Genomic DNA, 24,037 nt, shown 5'->3' on the forward strand with positions numbered 1-24,037 from the left:
TTACTGGAAGTCTATGGCCATGGTGCTAATTGAGTTGACAGAGCTGAAATTTTATCCACACCTAATTGCAACTACTTGGATTTGTCTAAGTTGATAGTACAGCATGGTAGACGTAGCAGTGTATAGCAACGTTACATCTCGCACGATGCTCACGCATAGAGCAAATTTCCAGTCTGCTCATATTTCCAGTCTGATCAACATTTAATGTTTCATCTGAAAGATGTTCACAAACATCCATGAAAATCCCTTCTATGCTCCACTGAACACCAGCCATCACCAGCAAACAGTACTTGAAAGTGAGAGATTATGTTGTAATATTTCTTTCTCACAGCTAAAGAGAACAGGATTCCCTTCTGACCCCATCATCGCCACTCTTTAGTAGGAAGAGGGGGTGCTCTAGTGACACAAGGCCCTATCTTCGTCCACCCCCTCCCACGACACAGCTTTCTACAGTATTCTCTGCTGGCCTGAGAAGCAAAGAAAAATGTAATATTACAAAATCATTGATAAAGAAGTGGACACATTTTCCACTAAAGCCTTTAAATACTGTATACTCCTTTTCCTTCATTTGTTGGAAAAATAACCCTTTTTTCTTCCCTCCCCCTTCCCCACTTTCTATTAGGTACACAGGTAGGTTGCTGGAATTAGAAGGGATGTGTGAGTCTGAATGGTGTCAAAGTGCAAAGGGCTCTGAATGAAAAGCCACACCTCTGAAAAGGAAAAGATCTCATTATAATTTGCACCTCTTTTGCAAACATATCTCTCGACAAATAGCTCATTATTTAGGCATGCATCTGAGCTAAACATGTGAAATGAAATCCACTGCACAGAAATCTAACATATACAAAAAAACAATGGTGATTTTCAACTAGTAAGACATGGTTTATCCCCTTCGTTTAACAAACACTCAACAATGCCTTATCAAAACATTTGTAAAATTCCCTTTCTTGATATTACTACTACTATTTACTTTTATAGTATCCAGGGTGTGCTAGGTGCTCTACATACAGGTATGAAGTCAAATTCAGAGAGCTGACAATTAAGATGTGTCCCACCAATTTCACCTGAAAAGAAAATGTAAACTTCAAAAATCACATTTGTCTCAGAATTGTATATTTCCTATTAGTAACACCCAAGAAGACTAGAACTGAAAGAAATTTGGATAATTTTTTTTTTACTCCACTTATTTCGTTTGGTTGCTTTTGATACCATCTGTGTCTGATCCGTTGCACTGCTTACCTTGAAAAGTTAGTCAGTTAGCCCCTGATCCAGCAGTGGACTCTACATCGGTAAATCCCTTTAAACCCCAGTGAAGTCAATGGGGCTCCATATGGGCGCAAAAGTCTAGCCATGCTCATTGCAAGGTTAGGGAATTAACATCTCCCATGCTGAAAAGACTAATAAATATCACCAGAAAAGAAAAAAACACTATGAGCACACATTTTTAAAGAATTATATTTTAAAAATTCAAGACATACTACTTAAAGGGTTGGTCTATAGAAACTGGACTTCTCTGAAACTGGACAGTTACAAAATATTCAAGTGGGTAGTGTCCCTTTAAAAAGAGTTGAAAGATAAACAAGTAATTTGTGAAGTTCAGAATATAAAGGTTTAATAAACATATTTACCAGTATACTTTATCCCCCTTAAAACTATATAAATAAATGCTTTAGACAAAAGTCCTCATTTTAAAAGAGCTGAGGCAAAATCCTTTTGGCAACATATAAATTGCAATTATAGTTACCTATATAGATTTTAAAAAACAATTTTTTTTTCTAGAAGCACAAGCAATTTCAACATCATTGTGCTGTGGTGGAATTGTTTTAGATGAGTGGGAATGGGGGTAGGATACATAAAAGATCTGTGAAAAAGGAAGCACTAGAACTAGCAGCAAGGTGGGGTTGCCTGGATGGTCAGCCCTTCATTTGAATGCAAATGTAATTATGAGGCAGGCAGTTACCCTGACGTCAGACAAGATCTTGGTAAACCATTACCACCAGCACCTGGTAAAAACAGTTGTTGATAATACAGGATGAGTTAGAAGATTCCAAGTAGAATATCATTTATTAAGATCAGGAATACAATTTTTTTTTTAAAGAGTGAAAGAAAACATTGATGAACAGGATGTCTTAACAAAGTTCTTTCACCAGTTGCAACCATCATGTACGTAAGTTATCTTTTGGATAAAGAAACCAGCATGTATCCAGGATCCGTAAGGTGCAACAACAATCTACCGGTGCAAAACTTTGTCTCCACTCCATCCTATTCAGATTACATGGGATATCATCATGTGCCAAGCATGGACAACCCTGGACAGTCTTCAGGAGGTTGGGGATCCCACTATGGCACGCAAAGGGAAGACTGGAATACTTATGGCCCAGCACCCTCCAGCATAGTTACTGCTGCACAAATCAATGGCTCGTCTCCTGGGCAGGTCTCCTACAGCTCTACTGATTACAATTCCCTGCATCCTGCTGGATCTGGAGTTTTACCTCCTGTAGATACAATTAATGCAGAGCAAATCTCTCCCAACAGTCAAAAGCACAACTCTTATGAATGGATGAGAAAAACGCAATCTACTACTGCAGGTAAGTGAACTTTCAACCCTCTAAAACATTTTCTATTATCTTTCACTGGTCTCATTTATAGAGAGTCTTAATTGGATCTCATACCTAGCTGGATTGCTCATTATATTTAATGTAGCACTTTATAAATACAGTTTGAACTAAATTCGTACTAGTTTCACTTTTCTCTTATAAATGTTTTTTAATGTTGCTTGTGTGGAATGGCTGCTGTGTTCTACCTTAGATCTGGCTACATTTCACAAACTATAACATGATCTTTGCACATAGTCTGTAATGCACTTTAAGATCCTTTTGGATAAAATGTATTGTAGACAAAATATTATTAATGTACATGCAGAAAACAGTATTCATAACAAAAATTATTTAACTAAAAGAAAAGCCATTTAATAAGTTTTATGAGAAAGTGTTAAATGTACTTACTTTTAATAGTCATATTTGCAAAAATACTATGTTACTATCTTGCTAGCTATTGAGCAATAAATGTTTTGACATCTTCAGTTTGGCTTTATTCTTTCAACAATTCTTTAAAAGAGAATTCAGTTTAGGCCCCTCCAACTATGATGATTAAGCCATTTTCTCCTGGTTAGTATATTTTTTATTTCACTTAGTGGATTTATCAATTGAGTAGATACATTCCCTGGCAAGCGATCAGCCTTAATTATGATTTTATTGATTGTATAAATTTTTTTGCAGACATGACAAGTCCCAACGAAAGGAGAGCTTCTCATTTCGGTTTGGTTTTCTTTTTAGTTGTTTTTAAAAGTATCTCCTTGTTCAACAGGATTTTGTTATGTGTTACAGTTAGACATTTAAAAACCTCCCTTGTTCAAACTGTCAGAGCTTGATGTGCTCGATTTTGTGACAAGCTGCATGCCAGAAGACCCTTTCTGTGTAGATCAGCTGGGTGTAGATTATGTGTAGCAAGGCCTGCCAGCTGCTAAATCTATTGTTAAGGTTAAAAATAGTAAGTGTGTGTTACACACCATCAAAGAAAATGGCCTAAGGAAAGAAGGGCAGTTACAACTGGAACAATCTTACAGGATACATATATTCAGTTACAGATGGCTACTAGTAACTCAAGAACAAGATTAGTTTTGCAATTGTTTTTCAGCCAAAATGTCCATGTTTAGTTTATATTTCATTTTTGTTAAAAAATAAAAATAAACCTAAGCCAGTCTTCAGATATCACAGAGTGTCCATTTGGAGCCTGTATATGTCCATACGTACATGGTTCCTCAAAACCAGGCATATTAATAGGATCTGGTTTTCTCCTCACATTCTCTTGTGCAAATCAAGAGTTCATTCATGTAAAACGGATGTAAGAGTTGGATGGACTCAGAAGAGCTGGTGTGACTGAATTAAAGGGCAATGGGACAAAATTCATCCTTGTGATGTAACTCCACTGAATTCTAATTGAACTAGTATGTTTAAGGAATGAAATAGATACAAAAAATCAGGAAGCCGAGTTCCATACAGTACTTAAGAGTTTACCAACATCGGAAGCCATTAATAGGCCCAGACCTTGTAAAGACTTATACACAGGCTTAATTTAATGCACTGAAGCCCCAATTCAGCCAAACATTTAAGCAGATGCTTAAGGCCATCTTTATTCAGCAAAGTACCTAACACATGCTTTGTGAACAGAAATGGACTGTTTAATTGAGGCCTGTGAATAGACTCAATTTAAGGGACAGTTAAGCAGGTAAGTTTTTGCCTGATCAGGGCTTTAGCTTCCCAGGGCCCAATCTTTTGAGGTGTTGAGCACCTTCAACTCTCCCATTTGACTTCAATAGTTTGAGTTCACTCAGAACCTAACAGGATCAGGTCCAAAAATGTCTTAATCTTGTGAAAAATAAATTCTATTTGGGAAAATGAAGTATATCGTGTGAGATGTATATATAACACAGTCCAAACAAGATTTCACCAAGCTTGATTTTTTAATTTTAAAAAAGGAAAATACTGAATGTAAAAGGTAGTTAATGTTATTAGTCCCACACATGTCCCTAGTAATAGTCCAAATGTAAATACAGTTTTAACAATTTGCTAAAAAGTCTCTACATTTAAAAAAAAAAAAAAAAAAACCTAAACGCAAAGGAGATAAAATTAAATGGGAATCATACAGGCTAACTGATCAATGCTTTCTCTAGAAGATATTGCAATAAGAAGAACTTAAAACATTCCATCTTCTATAGAATTAAAGAAATCAAAGACGGAAAAAGCCTGCTGAGTCATCATATCCACCTCTACCAGTGTAGAACTGCTCCCCCATATGTATTAACTAGAGCTCTGTCCAGTCTAGTTTTACATGACTCTAGGAATAAGATTTCTCTCACTTTTCTTCCAAGACTATTTCATTGTTAAGAAACTATATCTGAAATATATGGCCCTGACCTACAAAGATTTCATATGTACTTAATTTTACTCATTGTGAGTAGTCTGATATAACTCAACTTTATTTCAGCACATGTAAGTCTTTGCATGATTGGGGCCAAAATGTATTAAATGAAATGAAATGCGGGAACTTTCCTAAATGTAGTGCTGAAGATATCAGCAGGGATTACAAAAATAATGTCAAAATCTCTTCTCATACTTAATGCATTAAATTTTGACAATATTTTGTACAGTACATACTGTAGCAAAATACTACATTTTGCTGGATATATTTTAAATTCAGTTGCATCCAAAACAAAACCATTAAAAGTAATAACTCACCAAACCAATTCTCAGGAAAAAAATGCTGCAATAAAAAAAGAAAATTATGATTTGATACTTTCCAATATTATGGACTCTTTGAAATGTAATTATTAATATATTTTTGTATAAACAATTACATATTATATAGTCCTCTAAAACTGTATTTTCAAAGAAAATGTTAAATTCCATTCTTCAAAAGCTACAGTGCAATTATGTTGGGGTTTTAAAAATAAGAAACACATTATTTCTGTAGTATCTGGGTGAATCTTGCCCATATGCTCAGGGTTTAGCTGATCGCCATATTTGGGGCCGGGAAGGAATTTTCCTCCAGGGCAGATTGGAAGAGGCCCTGGAGGTTTTTTGCCTTCCTCTGCAGCATGGGGCATGGGTCACTTGCTGGAGGATTCTCTGCTCCTTGAAGTCTTTAAACCACGATTTGAAGACTTCAATAGCTCAGACATAGGTGAGAGGTTTTTCGCAGGAGTGGTGGGTGAAATTCTGTGGCCTGCGTTGTGCAGGAGGTCAGACTAGATGATCATAATAGTCCCTTCTGACCTAAATATCTATGAATCTATGAATTATGCAACAAGAATTTTTTAAAAATGCAAATTGAATCAAGCTGTATGCCTTTCAAGACAGGGTGCCACAAACTGAAAGGAACACATCCCTATTTCCCCAAGATTTGATCCTGTTTTCGCTGGAGTCAAAAACAAAATCCCTATTGATTTTAATGGTGTAGGATTAGACCTTAAATCCAATTTATTTTTAAACCAATTCAAGTAATGGTATAAAATGAAACTCAGTATTTCCTTCTCTTATATCATATTCTGCGAGGGGTGAAAGGGGAATGGAGGGAGGAAGGAAGGCACATTTATACAGAGGTCCAGAGAACGTATTTCAAACCGCCAAAGAAGTGCATGTGGAAATTGTAGGGGGAGCAATCCCACATTCACAAAAATATCAGCATTGAGTTCAGTGGGATTATTAAGAGTAAAGATTATTCATGCATGGCTTGCAGGAACAAGCCTCAGACACGTTTTCTGTTTCGACATATTACACACATTTTATATAGATATGTGTGTGTTTAGATAGATCACGATGTACAATTAGTTCAGATGTCATCACAATAAAAATCTGTTGGAAAATGAAATAGGAAAGAAGCCATGAGGAAAAGGGCCAGGTACCAGTTCTAATGCTAATTTATTTCACTTTGTAATCCAGTTGTGACATCTATTTTTTCCCTGGGCTACATTGTCTTGGATTTTGAGGCCTATCTGTCATATTGAGGCAACAGACCCTTTTAACACTTCTCTCTGCTTTGATATGCAGCCCTGTCTCTTCCTTCTCCCTCTTTTCTTCAGGAGTTATATTGCCGGAAAGGGTGATGATTTTCACAGCAAATAAAGAGGCCTTCTCCTAGCTTTATTGTCTTCAGAAGAAATGCTCTGTGAATTTTATGGCCAAGTGGAATGGGATAAACTGTTCCTTCTATCCTACTCCCTCGAATCTTGGTTATATTTACTGATTATGGAAAAGTTAGAATAACCCTGTTTAAACTCTTGTTTTCACAAGTTAGACTAATGGCTTAAAATGTAATTGGAACATAATAGCTAGACCACTGTTAACAGAACACCCATCACTTAAGCCAAATATTTCAAAGCCAGGACTTTAGCCATCCTAAGAAAAGCAAAATATGGGTTGAAATATTCAACAAACTAACATCACCAATAAATGTGACTTTTAGTGATAGAAACATTTCCTATTTAAAGTAATATTGGGTTTAGGAAATCACCCTAAATTGTGTAACTTAAGATAAACCACCAGGATTATCTACACAAATCAGCCGTGCTGTAGTCTACAAATTAAAAAGCCATGAGCAAAAGAAATATTCCTTCATCTATTTCTCTCCCTTTCTTTTTTTCCTAAGATGAAAGAGAGTCTGACATTTGTTTAGGGCTTGTAAATTCCAAACCAATTGGCTGTGTTTCTGAATGTGAAAGAGGTTCTTGATAAGATCTTCTTGTAGCTCTTTTGTGTGGCGTGTGCTTCATCTTAACACCTCAATGGAGTTTAGAGAACCACTTTAAAGGAGTCTTTGTCCTACAGTTTGTCCCAAAAAACCCTCACATCAAAAACAACCTGGGAAGATCAGAAGGATTTTACAAAAAAAACAAAAAAAAACAAAACACCACACACCAAACACACCACCCTTCCCAATCAACTTTGGAAAGTGCTAAAGAGAACAAATACATTACAGAATGACCTCTCTGTATTAACATCTGATAATCTTACCCACAGAAAATGAAAGTTTATCTTCCAAACACCAAGTAATAGACATGGTAATAATATTAATCCAGCATACTTATGAGCATCTTTTGTCTGATTTTGTTTTGGGATGGGGTGACATTGAAATAGTTTTTGTACACTAATGTTAGGGCCTGGTACAACATTTTACCATGTGCCTTCAATTCCCAATAACAATTGAAGGCACTCTGTACCCATAATATCAAGCTCAAGAGGCATTCAGGACGCTGCAAACCTGGGCCTTTATTTTGCAGGTAATTCTAATTAAATGTTATTGAATTGCTATTTGTGCCCTAGAACTGAACAAGGTCACTGATAAAAAACATATTTACTATCTGTTTTTTAGTAGAACATTTCTTTAATTCTATGTTTGAAAGAGATGTGAAACCAATGTCTTAGGGCCAAATTTATTTCTTATGATACCTTGGTTGTACATCTCAACCAGACATGGAATTAAAGCATGTTTCTAAAAAAACAGATGGTGGCTGAATTTTAGTGCTGCGGGAAGTTACTCCTGTGATGTATATGTATGCATATGCACACACAAAGACCACAGGCATCACTTCACCTGGCAGTGAAATACAGCAGCCTTTGGGGCAGAAGATAGCAAACACCAACAATTTATACGTTTACATCACATAATTTGTATTAAGTGCTTTAGGATCCTCTCAGAAGAAAGGTGGCATAGGATATTTACTTTGAGAAATAATTTTGATTGCTCATTATTTTGCATGTATTAGTAACAAAAAGTAATTAGGGAAAACTATGAAGAAATGACTCCCTAGAGCAATAATGGAACAGAAAGAAAGCATTAGTTAAAGCATAGATATAAGGAGATCTGGATTCTGCTCACAGCTATGCTATAGACACACTGTGTGACTCTGGGTAAGTCACTTAACCGCTCTGCACCTCAGTTTCCAAATCTGTAACAGAGAAAATAATCCCAAATGGGTAATGTGAGGCTGAATTCATTAATGTCTATAAAGTTTTTTGAGATCCTCAGATGGAAGATGCTATAGTCAAAGTATTAAAATACATGTGTTTCTTAAACAGGTAAAACAAGAACAAAGGAAAAGTACCGAGTTGTTTACACAGATCACCAGAGACTAGAATTAGAGAAGGAGTTTCATTGCAACAGATACATTACAATAAGGAGGAAGTCTGAACTTGCAGCAAACCTGGGACTATCTGAGAGACAGGTAAACGGAGCAAATACAAGATTTTTTTATATATTTCGTATTTACAGGCCAGGTCCTATTAATGGTAGTTATCAGAGATGATAAGCCAATGAATTCAGTGCTGATGTTCTATAAGTAACATAGGACCAAGACACAGTTGATTGGTTGCAGCAATGTACCTGCCATGGCTATAGGAGCTGTAGAATATGCTAAATACAAATAAATAACAGTCAGTTTAACATAAAAACCTGGAGTCATATATGTTTTCTCTGGTTACTATGTGGGAAAAGTTTGAATAACTAACCATAAGGAATTAACCTCAAACCACAGGCATGGAAAAGCACTCTTTCTTGCCTACACACCAGCTAACCACATGTACACAGCTGGAATTTTAAAAAGACCCAATTTAACATAACATAGCATTGTTTTAGTTCTGTCCGTTATAACTATGGCATTCTCCATTTTGCTTCATTCTTGCAGTCGCAACAAAATGGTGACCCAGAAGAGATCTACAGCATCACGCTCAGTTCAGCTATCAGCAGACAGAATGAAAATGGAGAATGCAAATAGCAATAAAACATGTCTATGTATTTTTTGGTTTTGATTTATTAATATTACTTTCTGTGGGCCATATCTGCCTTTGATCTATGTGAGTTCAGTGCCTGGAGTGAGGGTCTTACATACCCCTGGATAGTCAGCAGTTTTTTCACCAATGCTTTACATTTTACAGGTAGCACACAGGTTACTTTAAACCAGAAGTTTTAGGGCCAAATTCTTATCCCTATGCACAGCTCAGGGCCCTAATTCAGGAAATCACTCCAGCACACACTTACATTTATCTCTAACATTAAGCACATGATTAAGTGCTGTCCTGAATATGGATGTTTCCCTGCAATTGAGCCAAAGTATATAGACACTGTTTAGGGGAAATCTATAGGTATTCAGGGTGGGGAATTCCCCCCAGAAATCACTAGATTGGATCCAGCACCTGTGGAGCACAGCTCTATGGTGTGCGGGAGATATAAACTAGTGTAAGGGGTCCCAGAATCCCACCCCTCCTTGTACAACAGAACTTTACAGGTTCTGCTGAAGTCAGTAGGAGGAGACAGGATTTGTTAATATTGAAAAAACTATCACCTCTCCAATACTTTATTTATACGGAGTGCCTCTTCCCTGCCTGGGCAGATCTAGAGATTTTTCTTTTTAGTTCTCTTCTGAGTAAACATATTCAGCTCTTTTGAATAGTCTCCTTCTTTAATTGCCTCCTCTTCCTCCACATGCAGACTAAGAGACAACATGGAGTAGAATGAGATCGCTAAAGAAAAAAAGGGGGGTAATGATGCATAGATGTTCAACTTTAAAACTAGGCGTTGGATTTTGAGGAATACATAGTGTAAACCAGCCTACCTACCTTACACTAAGGAGATTTCTGAAGTAATCAGTGCCACTGCTTAGAACCAGCAATTAGTCCTCTATTATGTTCAGTTACTTTTCTCTTATATAAAGGAGCCCTGTTTGTGAATGGCAATCTGTGCTTTTTATTAATATGGACTTTAATTTTATTGCTAGTAAAATTTTGATAAAATTTGTAATGATCTATTAGCATTTCTAAAACACACATCACATACATATCTAAATCCTGCTTATCACTTTGATTCAGTTTCTCCACTTGTATATATAATGGTGATAATGTAAATGACCTCTGTTGTAAAGTGTTTTGAGTTCTACCAGTGAAAAACATTATATGAGTTGTTGTTATTATCATCAATATCTATAAAGGAAGAGAAATGGTAGAATGCATAAGGAATGTCATGGAAAATACTGAAATTATTATAATGCCATTATATAAATGTTACATGCTCACATGCAATACAGCCTTCAGCTCTGGTCACCTATCTAAAGGAATGTAGCAAAAACACAGGAGGTTCTGAAATGTATCAGTGGGGACATAAGAGAGGTATACAAGATGATAAATGAATGATATGGTGAAGGTAGACCTTGTGATGATACACAATTAAATTGAAAAGGCAGCAGATTTAAAACTGATAAAAGTGAAATCTTTTTATATGCATCATTAGTCCATGGAACTTACTGTCACTAGATATCATTGAAGTCAAGAGCAGAGCAAGATTAAAAAAAAAGTGAACATCCACCTTTTGTTAAATAGTTTTGGGGGGTTTTTTAAGTGTGGAAGGTAATAAACTCTCATGCTTCAGGACATAAATCAACCTCTAATTAATGGAATAGAAAGAAACTTCTCTTATGGACATATTCCATAATTGCACGTTCCTCAGAAACATCTAGTACTGGCCACTGTCAGAGAAAAGATAGTGGAGTAGAGGGACCTCTGGTCTTTTCGAATAAGGTAATTCCTATGTTGCTGTAGTTCTAATTAAAACACAAAAATATCTATAACATGGGCAGACATGAGAAAGAAATAAAGTTTCTATTAGCTATAATATGGTTGCATAATAAACATAGCTTTTTCACTCCTTAAAGGTAATTTTTCCCTTTCTGTTGCTAATGTTATTGTACACCACTCTAACTACTTATCAGAATTAAACATACACTGTTTATAACATTTCAGGTGAAAATCTGGTTTCAGAATCGCCGAGCCAAGGAGAGGAAAATGATCAAGAAGAAAATCTCTCAGTTTGATGGCAGTGGAGGCTCAGTTCAGAGTGACTCAGGTTCAGTTAGCCCAGCTGAGATGTCTAACTCTCTGTTCCCACCACCACATGCAATAAATGGATTACAGCCCATTGAGATACAGCAGGTCATAGTCTCAGAATGAACAGGAGAAAGTGAAAAGGACTCATCTTTTTTTCTCCCCTTGAAATGTCAATTTTGTAAAGGACAATTCTCATTCAACTTGTGTCAGACTGCTAGCTGTCCTGCACAGGAACTAGGACTGTTTTCAAAATGTTATAATCATTGCAGCTATCTCATGGAACCCTTGCTGCTAAAATCCATCACTCAGAAAACTTTGAGTAGGAGATAATTTTGCTTCAGATACTGACAGAGTGAAACAACTGAAAACTCAGGTGAACGTAGTTCTAGTCTGTTTATATATTGCGGAAAATTTCTTGCTGAACTGATTATAATGGACTAATATACCAGGAAATATATGATGCTGGGTGTATTTGCGCATTACTTTTTAAAAATACAATTAGAGTAAATTGTAGTTGTTTACAAAATGTTCAGATTTAGACTATCAAATGCCACCTTTTAAAAAAAGATAATAAAAGAAATGTTTTAACTCAACAAGAAATAATATTCTGTTCTATATAGGATTTTATTTCATGCTCATAATCATAGTATTTTAGCATCTATATATACAGTGTTATTCTATAATCTTGGCAAAAACTGAATGGCAATATAAACAATATATTGCATCTAGCTAAATAAAAAGTATCATCTTTGTCCTACATAACTGTACATTCAAGTTTTCTGAATACAACAGAATTTCAAATTTGTAGCATTATATAGCAAACCTGCCAAGAGCTGGTATACTCACAGTATATACAAAGTGGTTCAAAAGATGCAAACATTGTTCGCTTTTCAATGACTGTATATATTATTGTTTAAGAATGGGAAGGAAGTCTAACATTATCGTGAAGTTGTTCAGTAATATTGAAACAAATTCTGTTTATCTAATGACATAAAAAGCTTAGAGTCAAATATCAGCCTCCAGCTCGCAGCAGGCACGACCCACTGATTTTAAATAAAATGTGTGTGTTGGTCCATGGGCAGAAGGTAGCCCTTACAATTAATTTGGGATGACAGGTAGAATACCAGTAAGTGTGCCAGGGTACAGTGCATAATCACTGGCAGCAATCTAGTATTTACCAGCAACTCCATAACCTTACTGATATGGAAACAAAAATATTTTACTAAAGAACCATCATTCTGTTTCAGTCTTCAAACAGATCATTAGAAACAAGGACAAGAAAAAAGGGATACAAAAAGTAAGGAAAATACCAGCAGTTGTTCTCTGAAAGACTCACATGTCCCAAACACATTCATTACTTCAACAGGGTTGAATTCTTTTTCTCAGAACTAAATGATCAAATTCTGCCTTCGTTACCATCAAGCAGGATTAATAATAAGCGTGCCTGGGAGCAGAAGACTGGTACATCATTTTTAATGCCAAGTGATGCTAACCAAATAAATGATTCTTTATCTGGTTTTGAAGTTAAATAACTTTAAACTACTTGCTTTCACTGCTTTCCCAATTTATTTAAAGACGTCCCACCATAATTGCTATAAAATGGTTGCCAAGATTCTAGCATAACATTCACATTATTATTACTACTCCTTTTTTATTTTTTTGGTAGAAGGAAATGTCTAAGGTTAGATTTTACAGGCAGAAAATCTGTAACCTTATGGATCAATAACCCATTCTCAGTGATTTCTCCAAGTTACTTCCTAAAACAGGGGAGGCCAACCTGTGGCTCCGGAGCCACATGCGGCTCTTCAGAGGTTAATATGCGGCTCCTTACCTAGGCACTGATTCCGGGGCTGGAGCTATAGATGCTAACTTTCCAGTGTGCTGGAGGTGCTCATTACTCAACCCCCTGCTCTGCCCCAAGACTTGCCCCCACTCCACCCCTTCCCCCAAGGCCCCTGCCCCTTCCCCTGAGCCTTGCATGCCCTCGCTCCTCCCCTCTTCCCCCCATAGCCTCCTGCGCACATGAAACAGCTGATTGCGGGGGGAGGGAGGAGTAGGTGCTGATTGGTTGGGGCTGCCGGCAGGCGGAAGGGACTGGGGGCTGGAGAGCAGATGTGGGGGCTGCTGACGTATTACTGTGGCTCTTTGGCAATGTAATTGGTAAATTCTGGCTCCTTCTCAGGCTCGGGTTGGCCACCCCTGTCCTAGAATATGATATTCATATGGAATTAAATAAATTCCCACTGTTTATTGCAAGCAAACTGCAAACAGTAAATCTTTTGTGTACATGTAGGAATCAATCATTGCAGCTTCTGTAAAGTGAGAAGAAAGTCAGATTATTAATAGTGTATGGATAGTCAAAAAGTGTGCAATGGTATTATTGGAGGCCTATTTGTATGGACACTTTGGGGGACAGTGAATCATATCTATTAACACAAGTATGTTTAAATTAGTATGCCTTGGTTTGTGCCAGAAGGAACATATCTGCCAACAGAAGACTAGGCCCATACATATGGTACTCTGCATTGTTCATTCAAAGAAGACATATATACATCTATTCTGGTGAACGATTGGAGGGGATGGTTTCCTCAGTTTGACCAGTTCTCCTGGACATATTGTCCCTTTGTAGACTTAAGGACAAAGTGATGGCTGCCTAAAATATGGCATGGATGAAGGAAGCATAGCAAGTCATTCTCCCCACCCCATCACTCCCATTCAGAAGGCAGCCATAATGCTTTACAAATGCAAGAGGGAACATGTCTGGAGTAGGGCAACTGCCTTACTATCCCAATTGCCCCCACACCGGCAAACATCAGGAGGTCAATTCTCACAGAAGGGCAGGCTACAGCTTTTCTGAAGGTCTTAATCACTGGTAAGCAAGCTCACCCTGACTCCCCACTAGTGTTATAATTATTCCTTCTCATGCTCTATGTAGGCTTAAATCCCTCCAGCCACAGCTGCTCCGACAGTTCACTTACTCCTTCCCCACTAATGCTCCTCTGGTTCTTGAAGGCTTAATTGAGACATAAATGTAACTTGTTAAACAACAGTGTGAGATTTTGCAAGTGGCTACAAGCACATCATGAAATGCATATTTTTCTAGTACTTTAAGAAACTGCTGTCCTTCTTAGGCCATGTCTACTACAGGGAAGGGACTATAGTGGCATAGCTGTGGTGCTGTAGCTATGCCAGCACAATCCCATAGTGCAGATGCCATCTAAAGCAATGGATGGGGTTCTTCCGTCACCGCAAGAATACTACAGCCAGGAGCATTCTTCAGTCAAACTAGCTGCTGGTCGCTTCGGGGTACGGATTTTTCACACTTCTGAGTACCATAGCTATGTCAACCTACATTTTAAGTGCAGACCAGGCGTTAGTGACTAGTGTTATTCTGGCTAATTAATTGTAGGTATCAAGCAATGCTTGCTAAATAATTAGCTTTTTATAACTTCTAGATTAACGGGGAAGCCTTGAAAAAAAATCCCATCAAAATACTACTGTCAGTAGCACTCTATGGGTGGATTTTAAGAAATATAAATAAACAAGCAAATAATATTTTCTCTTCTGGTTCTCATCTAACGTATCAGTAGGAAGCTTTTAGCTGAACTGTTAAAAGATTAACAAATAACAGTGAAATTTAGAACTGAAATAGAAGTTTATATTTTCAAAGCAATGTATAAATATTAACTCATCAATCCTCACCATACATGTGAGAAGCTGGCAAATATTTTCCCTTTTTCCAGCTGAAGAAAATGGGACAAAGATTAACTGGTTTACCCGGAAGCCACTCAGATAATCTGTATAAAAACTGGGATTAGAATTCAGTGTTCCTCACTCCCGTGCCTATTCTATTGGCCTGCTGCCTTCAAATCAAGAAGCAGGAATGGCATGAAAAGTGCAGCAAAGCTGTTGGAAACATATTACAAATTATTCACTGAATAGATGTACACAGGAATTTTTGCTATCTAAACAGGTTCTCTTTCCAACAAGTTTATTGTACAAACTAAAATCAAACCTTCATCTAGCTATTTATCTGGTTCAAATCCAAGATCATTCATAGCTAACATACTATAGTCACACATAAACTGCAGTTTGCACACTAGCCTTTCTGAGAGGCCAGGCCGCCAGGAAGCAGGGATGTTCACAAGGGGTGGAGGCAAGCAGGGACACAGCTCCCCCCCAGTATTCATCTAAAAATATGTATTTCTCCTCTAGCTCCAGCCCCAACCCCCGCCACTCCTTTGCTCCGGCGGCTGACCGTTGTTCACTGCCCTAGCCCCAGCGGCTGCTCCAGCCCTGGCCGCTGACCCAGCCCCCAGCCACTGCTCTAATGTGCCCCTCCAAAAGCAGTCAAATTTAAATTCCTGGGCACACCCCTGCCAGAAAGTGACATGTTGGTAGGAGAAAGGAAGCAACAGAACTGCTGAAAGCACAAGATTATACTTCAGAACAATGGCCATTGTTTGTATAAGGATCACCTCTAAAATGGGATTTTGATTTTAGATGTGGATGTGCTAAGACAGGGGTCGGCAACCTTTCAGAAGTGATGTGCCGAGTCTTCATTTATTCATTCTAATTTAAGGTTTTGGGTGCTGGTAATACATTTTAACGTTTTTAGAATGCCTCTCTCTATAAGTCTATATTATATCATTACACTATTGTTGTATGTAAAGTACACAAGGTTTTTAAAATGTTTAAGACGCTTCATTTAAAATTAAATTAAAATGCAGATCTTATCAGTTTAGTGCAGTGGTTCTTAACTTGGGGTGCGAGATGCCCTTTCTGGGGGTGTGAGACATGCGAGATTTTTTCAGAAGGTAAATCATCGAAAACACAAATTAAGCACAGGCACATAAGTACAACTACTTTGTTTCATCAAACCTATGTATTTATTAACATTACACATTTTTGAACGATTACTGTAATATACAAAGTTTTTAAGTTTTCAAGTTTTTAAGCTAATTGTAGTGTAATTTTTTATAAGGACTGCAGAATGCTGGGCCTAGGCCAGGAGCAGATCCCTGGGCTGGCTGCTGGTACCCCAAGTTGGCAGGAGGGCTGAGCAGGGCCAGAGGCCTGGACCCCGGCTGGCAGAGGGCTGGGCGGCTGGAACCCTAGACCAGCAGCGAGGTGAGCAGGGCCAGCGGCTGGTATCCCACACCGGCAGCAGGCTCAGCGGGTCAGATGGCAGGGACCCCGGCTGGCAAGGGGCAAGCGGCTGGAACTCCAGACCGTCAGCGGGCTGAACGGGGCCAGCGGACAGAACCCCAGACCAGCGGCGGGCTGAACGGCTCAGCTAGTCGCCGGTCTGGGGTTCTGTCCACCGGCTTCCGCCAGCCGGGGACCCGGCCGCTGGCCCCACTCAGCCTGCTGCCAGCCTGGAATTCCATTCACCTGCTGCCAGCCTGGAATTCCATTCAGGTAGCGGGCTGAGCGGGGCCGGCGGCCAGGACCCCGGCTGGCAGCAGCATGCCGCAGGTTGCCGACCCCTGTGCTAAGATGTGTAACAAGTGAAAGTCTATGAATGGAACAGAAAGAGAATGGAGCATGTATTTAAACCCCAAGAGGACATTTTAAGATTCATTTTTTTCTATGAAAAATGTTGATGGAACAAAAAAAATTATTTTATTTTAAAAATTTCTATGATTTTTGTGCATTTTCATAAAAAATTTAAATGTTTTGGCTTCTGGCAAATAAAAACTGGAAAATTTTCAACTGACCAAGCAGAATTTTTCAGTTTAATAAAAAAAAGTTTTTTCTAATGAAAACTCTGAAAATTTAGTCAAAAATTTACTGTGGAAATTCCCATTTTGACAAAATAGACAATTTCCATCAAAAATGTTTGTGACTGAAAATTTTCAACCAGCTCTGCTTTAAAGGATGTAAAAACATATTACTAAAGATTTTGGGCTTGAACATCCGATTTGGCACTGGACTCAGGTGCCTCTAAGCCTACGTCATCTTTGCCACCAATTCTGGTCCCAGACCACAGTACAATTTAGAACTGCTCTACACTACAGCCTTTTGTACCTGCCTGCCATGGGATCTTACACCAGGATAGACTAGCTCTAGCCACATCCCCTGCCTGCCACCCTCAACCAATCCTCTATGTCAGGAACCAGGACAGGAGGTCAGCACAGAGCGATTACACACCAGCTCTATGACTGCCCCTACAATCGAGATATTTTGCTGGGCCACTGAAAGCCTTCATTATGTCCCCTTAATGCTGATGGAGCAGAGTAAGTGGCTGCTTCATAAGGCACAATCTGGCCATTAATATTTAATGTTTATGCCCATGACATCCCAGGGTGAGAATACAAAGTGAAGGATAAAAATAACATTTCCCAATATTTATCTTGTCTCCTTTGAAGGCTTCTCCACTGATTTTAATTAGACTCTCCCTTAGCACGATAAGGCAATTTAAAAAATAGTAAATCAAACATGATCTTTCTCACCTAGTAGGTATAGTCTCCAAGCTCTCACACTTCTTGTCTTTTACACTTCATATACATATAAAATGACTAGACTGCAAATCACCATTTAAATTCAGCTATTTGCTTGGTATTATTGGACCGTAACCAGTGAAATGCTTTAAAACTATACAGATTATAAATAAAAACCTCTGCATCTCACACTTGCCTAATTCCAGCAGCCAGCAAATCCTGTTTCTTTGAATCATCTTTATTCTTAGGTGGATACTGCAGCTCAGCCAATGGTTTGCCAACAACTGCCTTTCTCAGGCCCACTTTCTATAAATACTTAATCAAGAACCAGGGTTTTTGCCATTCAATTAATATGAAAGCACAATGTCTTACACACATTGCAGCACACTTATGTGCAATGAAGTACTCAACTATTTGGATTCATGAATACAATCCTAAAAAAAAAAAAAGCCTATTTAAAAACAAACTAGTGACTGGAAAGAACCACATCTGAAAACTTCCCAGCTTCTAGAGAAAAGTGCAAAATCCAAACCCAGACCTTGCCACTAACTACTATCTGTAGAACAGGTCAAATCAAAGCCCTGAATCAGAATTTTTCAGGGCCAGATATGGAGCGTAATTGTGCAACTTGGCCCCAACTCTGGGTTATACACTAATGGTCATTACCGAGAAGCACAGAACTAAATATTCCTGCACAGAGCAAATTACTGGACTTAAAGAGTTTTAAATGACACAGAAAAATAATTTAGTTCAGCCTCCATCCCTCTCACATCACCCATGCACTTGAATCCAGCAAATTAGCCTGTTCAAAGATGCCTAGTAATTTACATATGTTAACTAGTCCTGTAAAAAGTGCTTAGGGTATCTCAAAGAGATGTTGGATGCAGATAAGTGGGAACAAATTCCCATCAAACACAAAAACCGAGCAGTGAACATAGGAATCCCATAAATGTAGGAATGGAAGGGACTCAAGAGGTCATCTATTCTAGACCATCCCCCCATACTGAGGCAGGATAAAGAAAGAAAAAGAGGTACACACAAGATTGCTAGTGGGATTCACTATGAAAAAGAGACCCACAATATCATGAAAATCAGCTGTATCTTTGTGTAATGTTCCCAGTCGATAAAATATCTTTAATTTCCAAACAGAGAAACACCTTTAATTTCCAAACAAAGAAATACTGGGTAATATTAATGCATCCTTTTGGAGCTGTTTCTAAAAAGATCAGTTTAAGCCTCAGATATTTGACAAACAGCATCAAAATGGATGATTATTGGGAATTTTAATACTTCTAGGGGATGTTCTTTCAAAAAAAATATAACTTTGTATTAACACTGAGGGGCAAATTTTGATCCCCTTACACATGTTTAGTAGCACCACTAGACCCATGAACTTCAATGGGAGTATTTGCAGATTAACCTCATCAGAAGTATCATAATCTGTCCATGAATGATTATGAAAGAGAACAGTGTAGTCTAGTGGCTGAGCAGAGCCCTGATTCTGACACCAGCTTCTGCCAAAACTTTCAACAAGTCACTTACATCCAATCCACAAAGGTAAATCTCAGGCTCCACTGTGATCCACAGAATTCCTGCCAAATACTGAAGGTACCTAAACTCATCCAGCGCCTATGTTTTCAGGGTAAAAGTTCCCTAGGTGCCTATGTTTCTGCCTCTGGGCATACACACTGCTCCCTAACTCTACACACATTCAGTCATACCTGCCACATAAGCCCCAGAGCACTCCACAAACTGGGGGGAAATAGGTGTTTGCACATATCTCACATGCTGGCCCTGATCCAGAAGGCATGCTGAGGCTGCCTCTTGGATCAGCTCCCATTAAATAGCTGGCTAAAGTCAGAGAAGGTTGTGATGCTGGTGATGTGTACCTTGTAACTTTCAGCCCACTGGTTAGATCACCCATTTGTGATATGGGACAACCAGGTTCAATTTCCCCCTCTGCCCATATGGGAAAATCACAGAAATGTAGGGCTAGAAGGGACCTCAAGAGGTCACCTAGTCCAGACCCCTGTGCTGAGGCAGGGCCAAGTAAACTTAGACCGTCCCTAACAGGTGTTTGTTTAACCTATTATTGAAAACTTACAATGATGGAGATTCCACAACCTCCCTTAGCAGCCTATTCCTGAGCTTAAATACCCTTCTAGTTAAAAAGTTTTCTCCATATCTACCCAAAATCTCCTTTGCTGCAGATTAAGCCCATTACTTCTTGTCCTACCTTCAGGGGACATGGAGAACAATTGATCACCGTCCTCTTTATAAAAGCCCTTACGTTTCAAGACTTATCAGTTCCCCCACAGTCTTTTTTTTTTCAAGACTAACATGCCAGTTTTTTTAACCTTTCCTCAGAGGTCATTTTTGTAGCTCTCCTCTTGACTTTGTCCAAATCTTTCCTAAAGTGTGGCACTCAGAACTGGATACAGTACTCCGGATGAGGCTTCATCAATGAACAGAGTGTGACAATTACCTCCCATGTCTTACATATAACACTCCTCTTAATACACCCCAGAATTACGTTAGCCTTTTGAGCAATTGCATGACATTGCTGGCTTATAGTCAACTTGTGATTCACTATCACCTTTTTGGCAGTGCTACTACCTAGCTAGTTATTCCCCATTTTGTAGTTGTGCATTTGACCTTTCCTTCCTAAATGCAGAACTTTGCACTTGTCTTTATTGACTTTCATCTTGTTGACTAAACACCAGTTCTCCAATTTTTCAAGGCCAATTTGAATTCTAATCCTGTCCTCCAAAGTGCTTACAATCCCCCCTGCAAATTTTGTAAGCACACTCTCCACTCCATTATCTAAATCATTAATAAAAATATTGACTACTTACAGACCCAAGACAGACCCCTTCAAAACCCCACTAGATACATTCTCCTAGTTTGATAGCAAACCATTGATAACTACTATGAGTATAGTTTTTCAACCAGTTATACATCCACCTTAGAGTAATTTCATCTAGTGTACATTTCCCTAGTTTGTTTATGAGAATGTCATGTGGGACTGTGTCAAAAGCCTTACTAAAATGAAGATATATCACATCTACAGCTTCCCCCACATTCAGTAGGCCAGTAACCCAGTCAAAGAAGGAAATTAGATTGGCTTGGCATTTGTTTTTAACAAATCCATGTGGGCTATTATTTACCTCCCAATGGCTAGCTTAGGTGGCTTCCCACCTAGTGTGCTGGCTTTTGTGTATTGCATTCTTAGGTGCTTATTTCTCCCCATTTATTGTATCGGGAGTCTAGGCAATGGCTTTGTGGATCACCATGGTGTTCCTGTGATTTTCTAGTTGCCTAAAAGTTAGGTGCCATGACGCGAAGTGGTGCAACGCCCAAGTCCCTTTGTGGATCTGGGGCTAAAATTCTAAAGAGCCTGGCCCTTGCCACCTCCAAAGCTGTGCAAGCAGATGCACACACTGCACTAGGAAGTGGAACACTTGATAGTTGCTAGAGTAGCTGTAGCAATGGGGATAGGGGAGAGAACCCAGTAGGGCTCTCCCACAACTTACTGTGAAGTGCGGGAGAGAGAGAGACCTGGGCCAGTCTTCCCATGTAAACTCCCAGGACATTGCCCCAGGAGACCATTCCCTGCAGTGGGATAACAGCCTTTTCCGACCTCCAACTAATGTAGTTAGTCCTGCAGTTCAAGAGGTAACAATGAGCACTGAAGTTTCAGAGTTCAACCCTGCTGAGCATGCATGATATGGAGATTGTTACAGCTGTACTTCACAGAATTTGTTTGCATCTTTTTCCTTTTTTAAAAATGTAGAAAATTAGATTAAGAAAACAACATTAAAAAAAAGTTACTTAGGTTGCAAAATCAAGCGCTTCAAAGAAATGCTAGAATATAGGTTGCCCATGCAACCTTCATTCTACCTCCTTGGGCATACGTGTTATGATACAGTTTTTAATTATATGATCACATGCTATTTTTCTCAGAGGACCCTTATGTCAAGCTGTCCTGCAACAACTCAAGAGCATGAGTACCAACCTGAGGGCAGACTGTTAAGAGCCAGGGCACAAACCCCAGATTAGCTGTGAGTTCTATATTTAGATTTCACCAACCAAGTATTAAGTGTAAACTCCTCAGGCACTAAAACAGCCTAGCCGTGGAAGTATTCTGATCTATCTTGTCAACTAGGCAAACTTACCTTTTGGTATCAGATAGATGGTCTCTTGCACCACAGATCACAACAACATTCAGGTTACTTCCAGTCCCAAAGGACCAGTCACTTACCCCAGGTCAATTGCACGTTTGATCTCACACCAAAGACAACTCTTGTAGACAATCCTATAATAAACTAAATATTTATTTAAAAGGAAACTAGAGTTATTTACAAAATTAAAGCAGGTAAACATATAAAATTAATAGAAGCTTCTATAAGCAAGCTCTATATGTCCTTTAGGGCTAACCCAGGCTACATACTGTATATCTTGCTTATGCCTAGACAACCTTGTCCTCAAGAGTCCAAGAGCCCTAGAGATGCAGTTCCTCCTTGTTCGGCCTTTTTATTCTTTTCCCCCTTCTGCTTCAAATTGCAACCTCAGCTGATGGGAGGAATTCACATACATTTCTCCTCTTCATGGGCAGGTGAGGGAGGAATGGGAGAGCCATCAGCAAAGTCTTTTGTTCTCTGTTGTTCCACAATAGCTCTGGTGTTGATGGGCCTTCTTTGTCGGGCAGGTCACAACATCTTCTGCCAGAGACTAGTATTTCACACAAATTAAAGCTTCTCTCCTGTCTGGTGATTTACACAGTTACAGAGGCTTATAATGTAAATGCTCAAATATTACCTTGCAGTATGGAGATGTTATAACTGAGATTAATGCATGCAGCAACTCACAAGCATTCAATGAAGTCTAAACAATAAGCACATTTCTGTAACTCTAACACCTATTTTAACACACAAGTGAACCAGACTGGTTCCAGCTATGTATTTGTCAGTATTCAGTTGAGGCGGGGGACCCTGGCATAAACTGACACATGGTTTGCCAGCATCACAACCTGCCTCATTCAAGGCACAGGATGGATGTACAAGGGGACAGAAGTAAGACTGTATGGACAACTGTAAATCTGGCATTTCCTAATTTTCAAGTCTTTGACTTTGCAACCAAAATAACTTATTTTAACAGTTTTTGTAAATTATTATTATTGTTAGACTAACTCAACTAAGGCAGTTAAAACATCCCCTTTTTTTTGTCTTATGACTGTCCCTTATATTTATTTGCAGAGATTACAATGAATGTTGTCGTAATCAGGGATAAAGTTAGAACATTTCAAATAGCAGCAGCATATATGAATTTCTGGTGATTCACTATGCTCATGTTTTTCCAGGGGAAGAGGAGGAAATTATGCAATGTTTAGGAAAGATACCAGCTTGTCCCACATTCTAACAGACTACTCCCAGCAACTGTAAGTAGGGGTTTAACAATCCAATTCCCATTCAGAATAAAGTGGTAAAATCCTAGGCAGCAGTTTGAAAATCTCCCCTTAGGTCTTCACCTATTGGCCTTATAGTACAGTTCCCTGTACTGTAAACACCTGCCACTGTAAACTTTTATTCCACAGACACAAAAATTACTCTCCCCTGACTATACTGTACCTGAGAAAGTGTATGAAAGTAGTATAGGAATGTACAAATTTGAATAATCTATATATTACATTTTCCTAATAGTCTTGTTCAGTTCACTACTAATTAAGCACATTGTGCTGAGAAAAATAAACATGTACCTATTTTACTAGGTAATCAGTAGATGTTTTTATGGCTCTGCCATAAACTAAACTGTAAAGAGGAACTATGCTCTCAACCTGTCCATGAAGATGAAATAAGTTAAAAAAAAAGGCATTCAGCATTTCCCCATTTTATAAACCAACCATGACATCAACTCTTCTTTCACAGATCTACTTACTCCTTCATATAACAATTGAGCTAACTTTTGAATGCCTTTGCCTGCCACCCTCAATACTCCTAACTATACCATACTACCAGGTACTATGCAGCCCAGATTCATTGTTGTACATGTAAATTAATCTCTACTATTAATAATAACCCAAGGCCCCTGTGATGGGATAGTAAATACCAGGTCAGAGAGCTCTCCCTCCTGTATTGGGTTTGGGTTCTTTTTTTAATTTTTAAC

General features: G+C 38.5%; 1 protein-coding gene and 1 long non-coding RNA gene across 3 annotated transcripts in view; one reads left to right on the forward strand and one right to left on the reverse strand.

Annotated features, from left to right (window-relative positions):
- Nucleotides 1-24,037, reverse strand: part of LOC144930841 (uncharacterized) — a 63,535-nt gene that overhangs the window by 32,381 nt on the left and 7,117 nt on the right. Inside the window, exons 3-4 of one of the 2 annotated variants that reach the window (XR_013636279.1) lie at nt 5,298-5,322; nt 733-1,064 (exon numbers count right to left, since the gene is read on the reverse strand). The exons of the other annotated variant lie outside the window; for it this stretch is intronic. This is a non-coding gene — a long non-coding RNA (uncharacterized LOC144930841). Of the gene's footprint in view, nt 1-732; nt 1,065-5,297; nt 5,323-24,037 lie in introns of those variants that run through there. 2 annotated transcript variants of the gene reach the window in all.
- Nucleotides 2,162-11,555, forward strand: CDX4 (caudal type homeobox 4). The gene is made up of 3 exons (XM_073361076.2): nt 2,162-2,588; nt 8,637-8,782; nt 11,349-11,555. Exons 1-3 carry the CDS (start codon nt 2,162-2,164, stop codon nt 11,553-11,555), a joined length of 780 nt encoding a protein of 259 aa, XP_073217177.1.

Source organism: Lepidochelys kempii, chromosome 9 (genome assembly GCF_965140285.1).
Source record: "Lepidochelys kempii isolate rLepKem1 chromosome 9, rLepKem1.hap1, whole genome shotgun sequence".
NCBI lineage: Eukaryota > Metazoa > Chordata > Testudines > Cheloniidae > Lepidochelys > Lepidochelys kempii.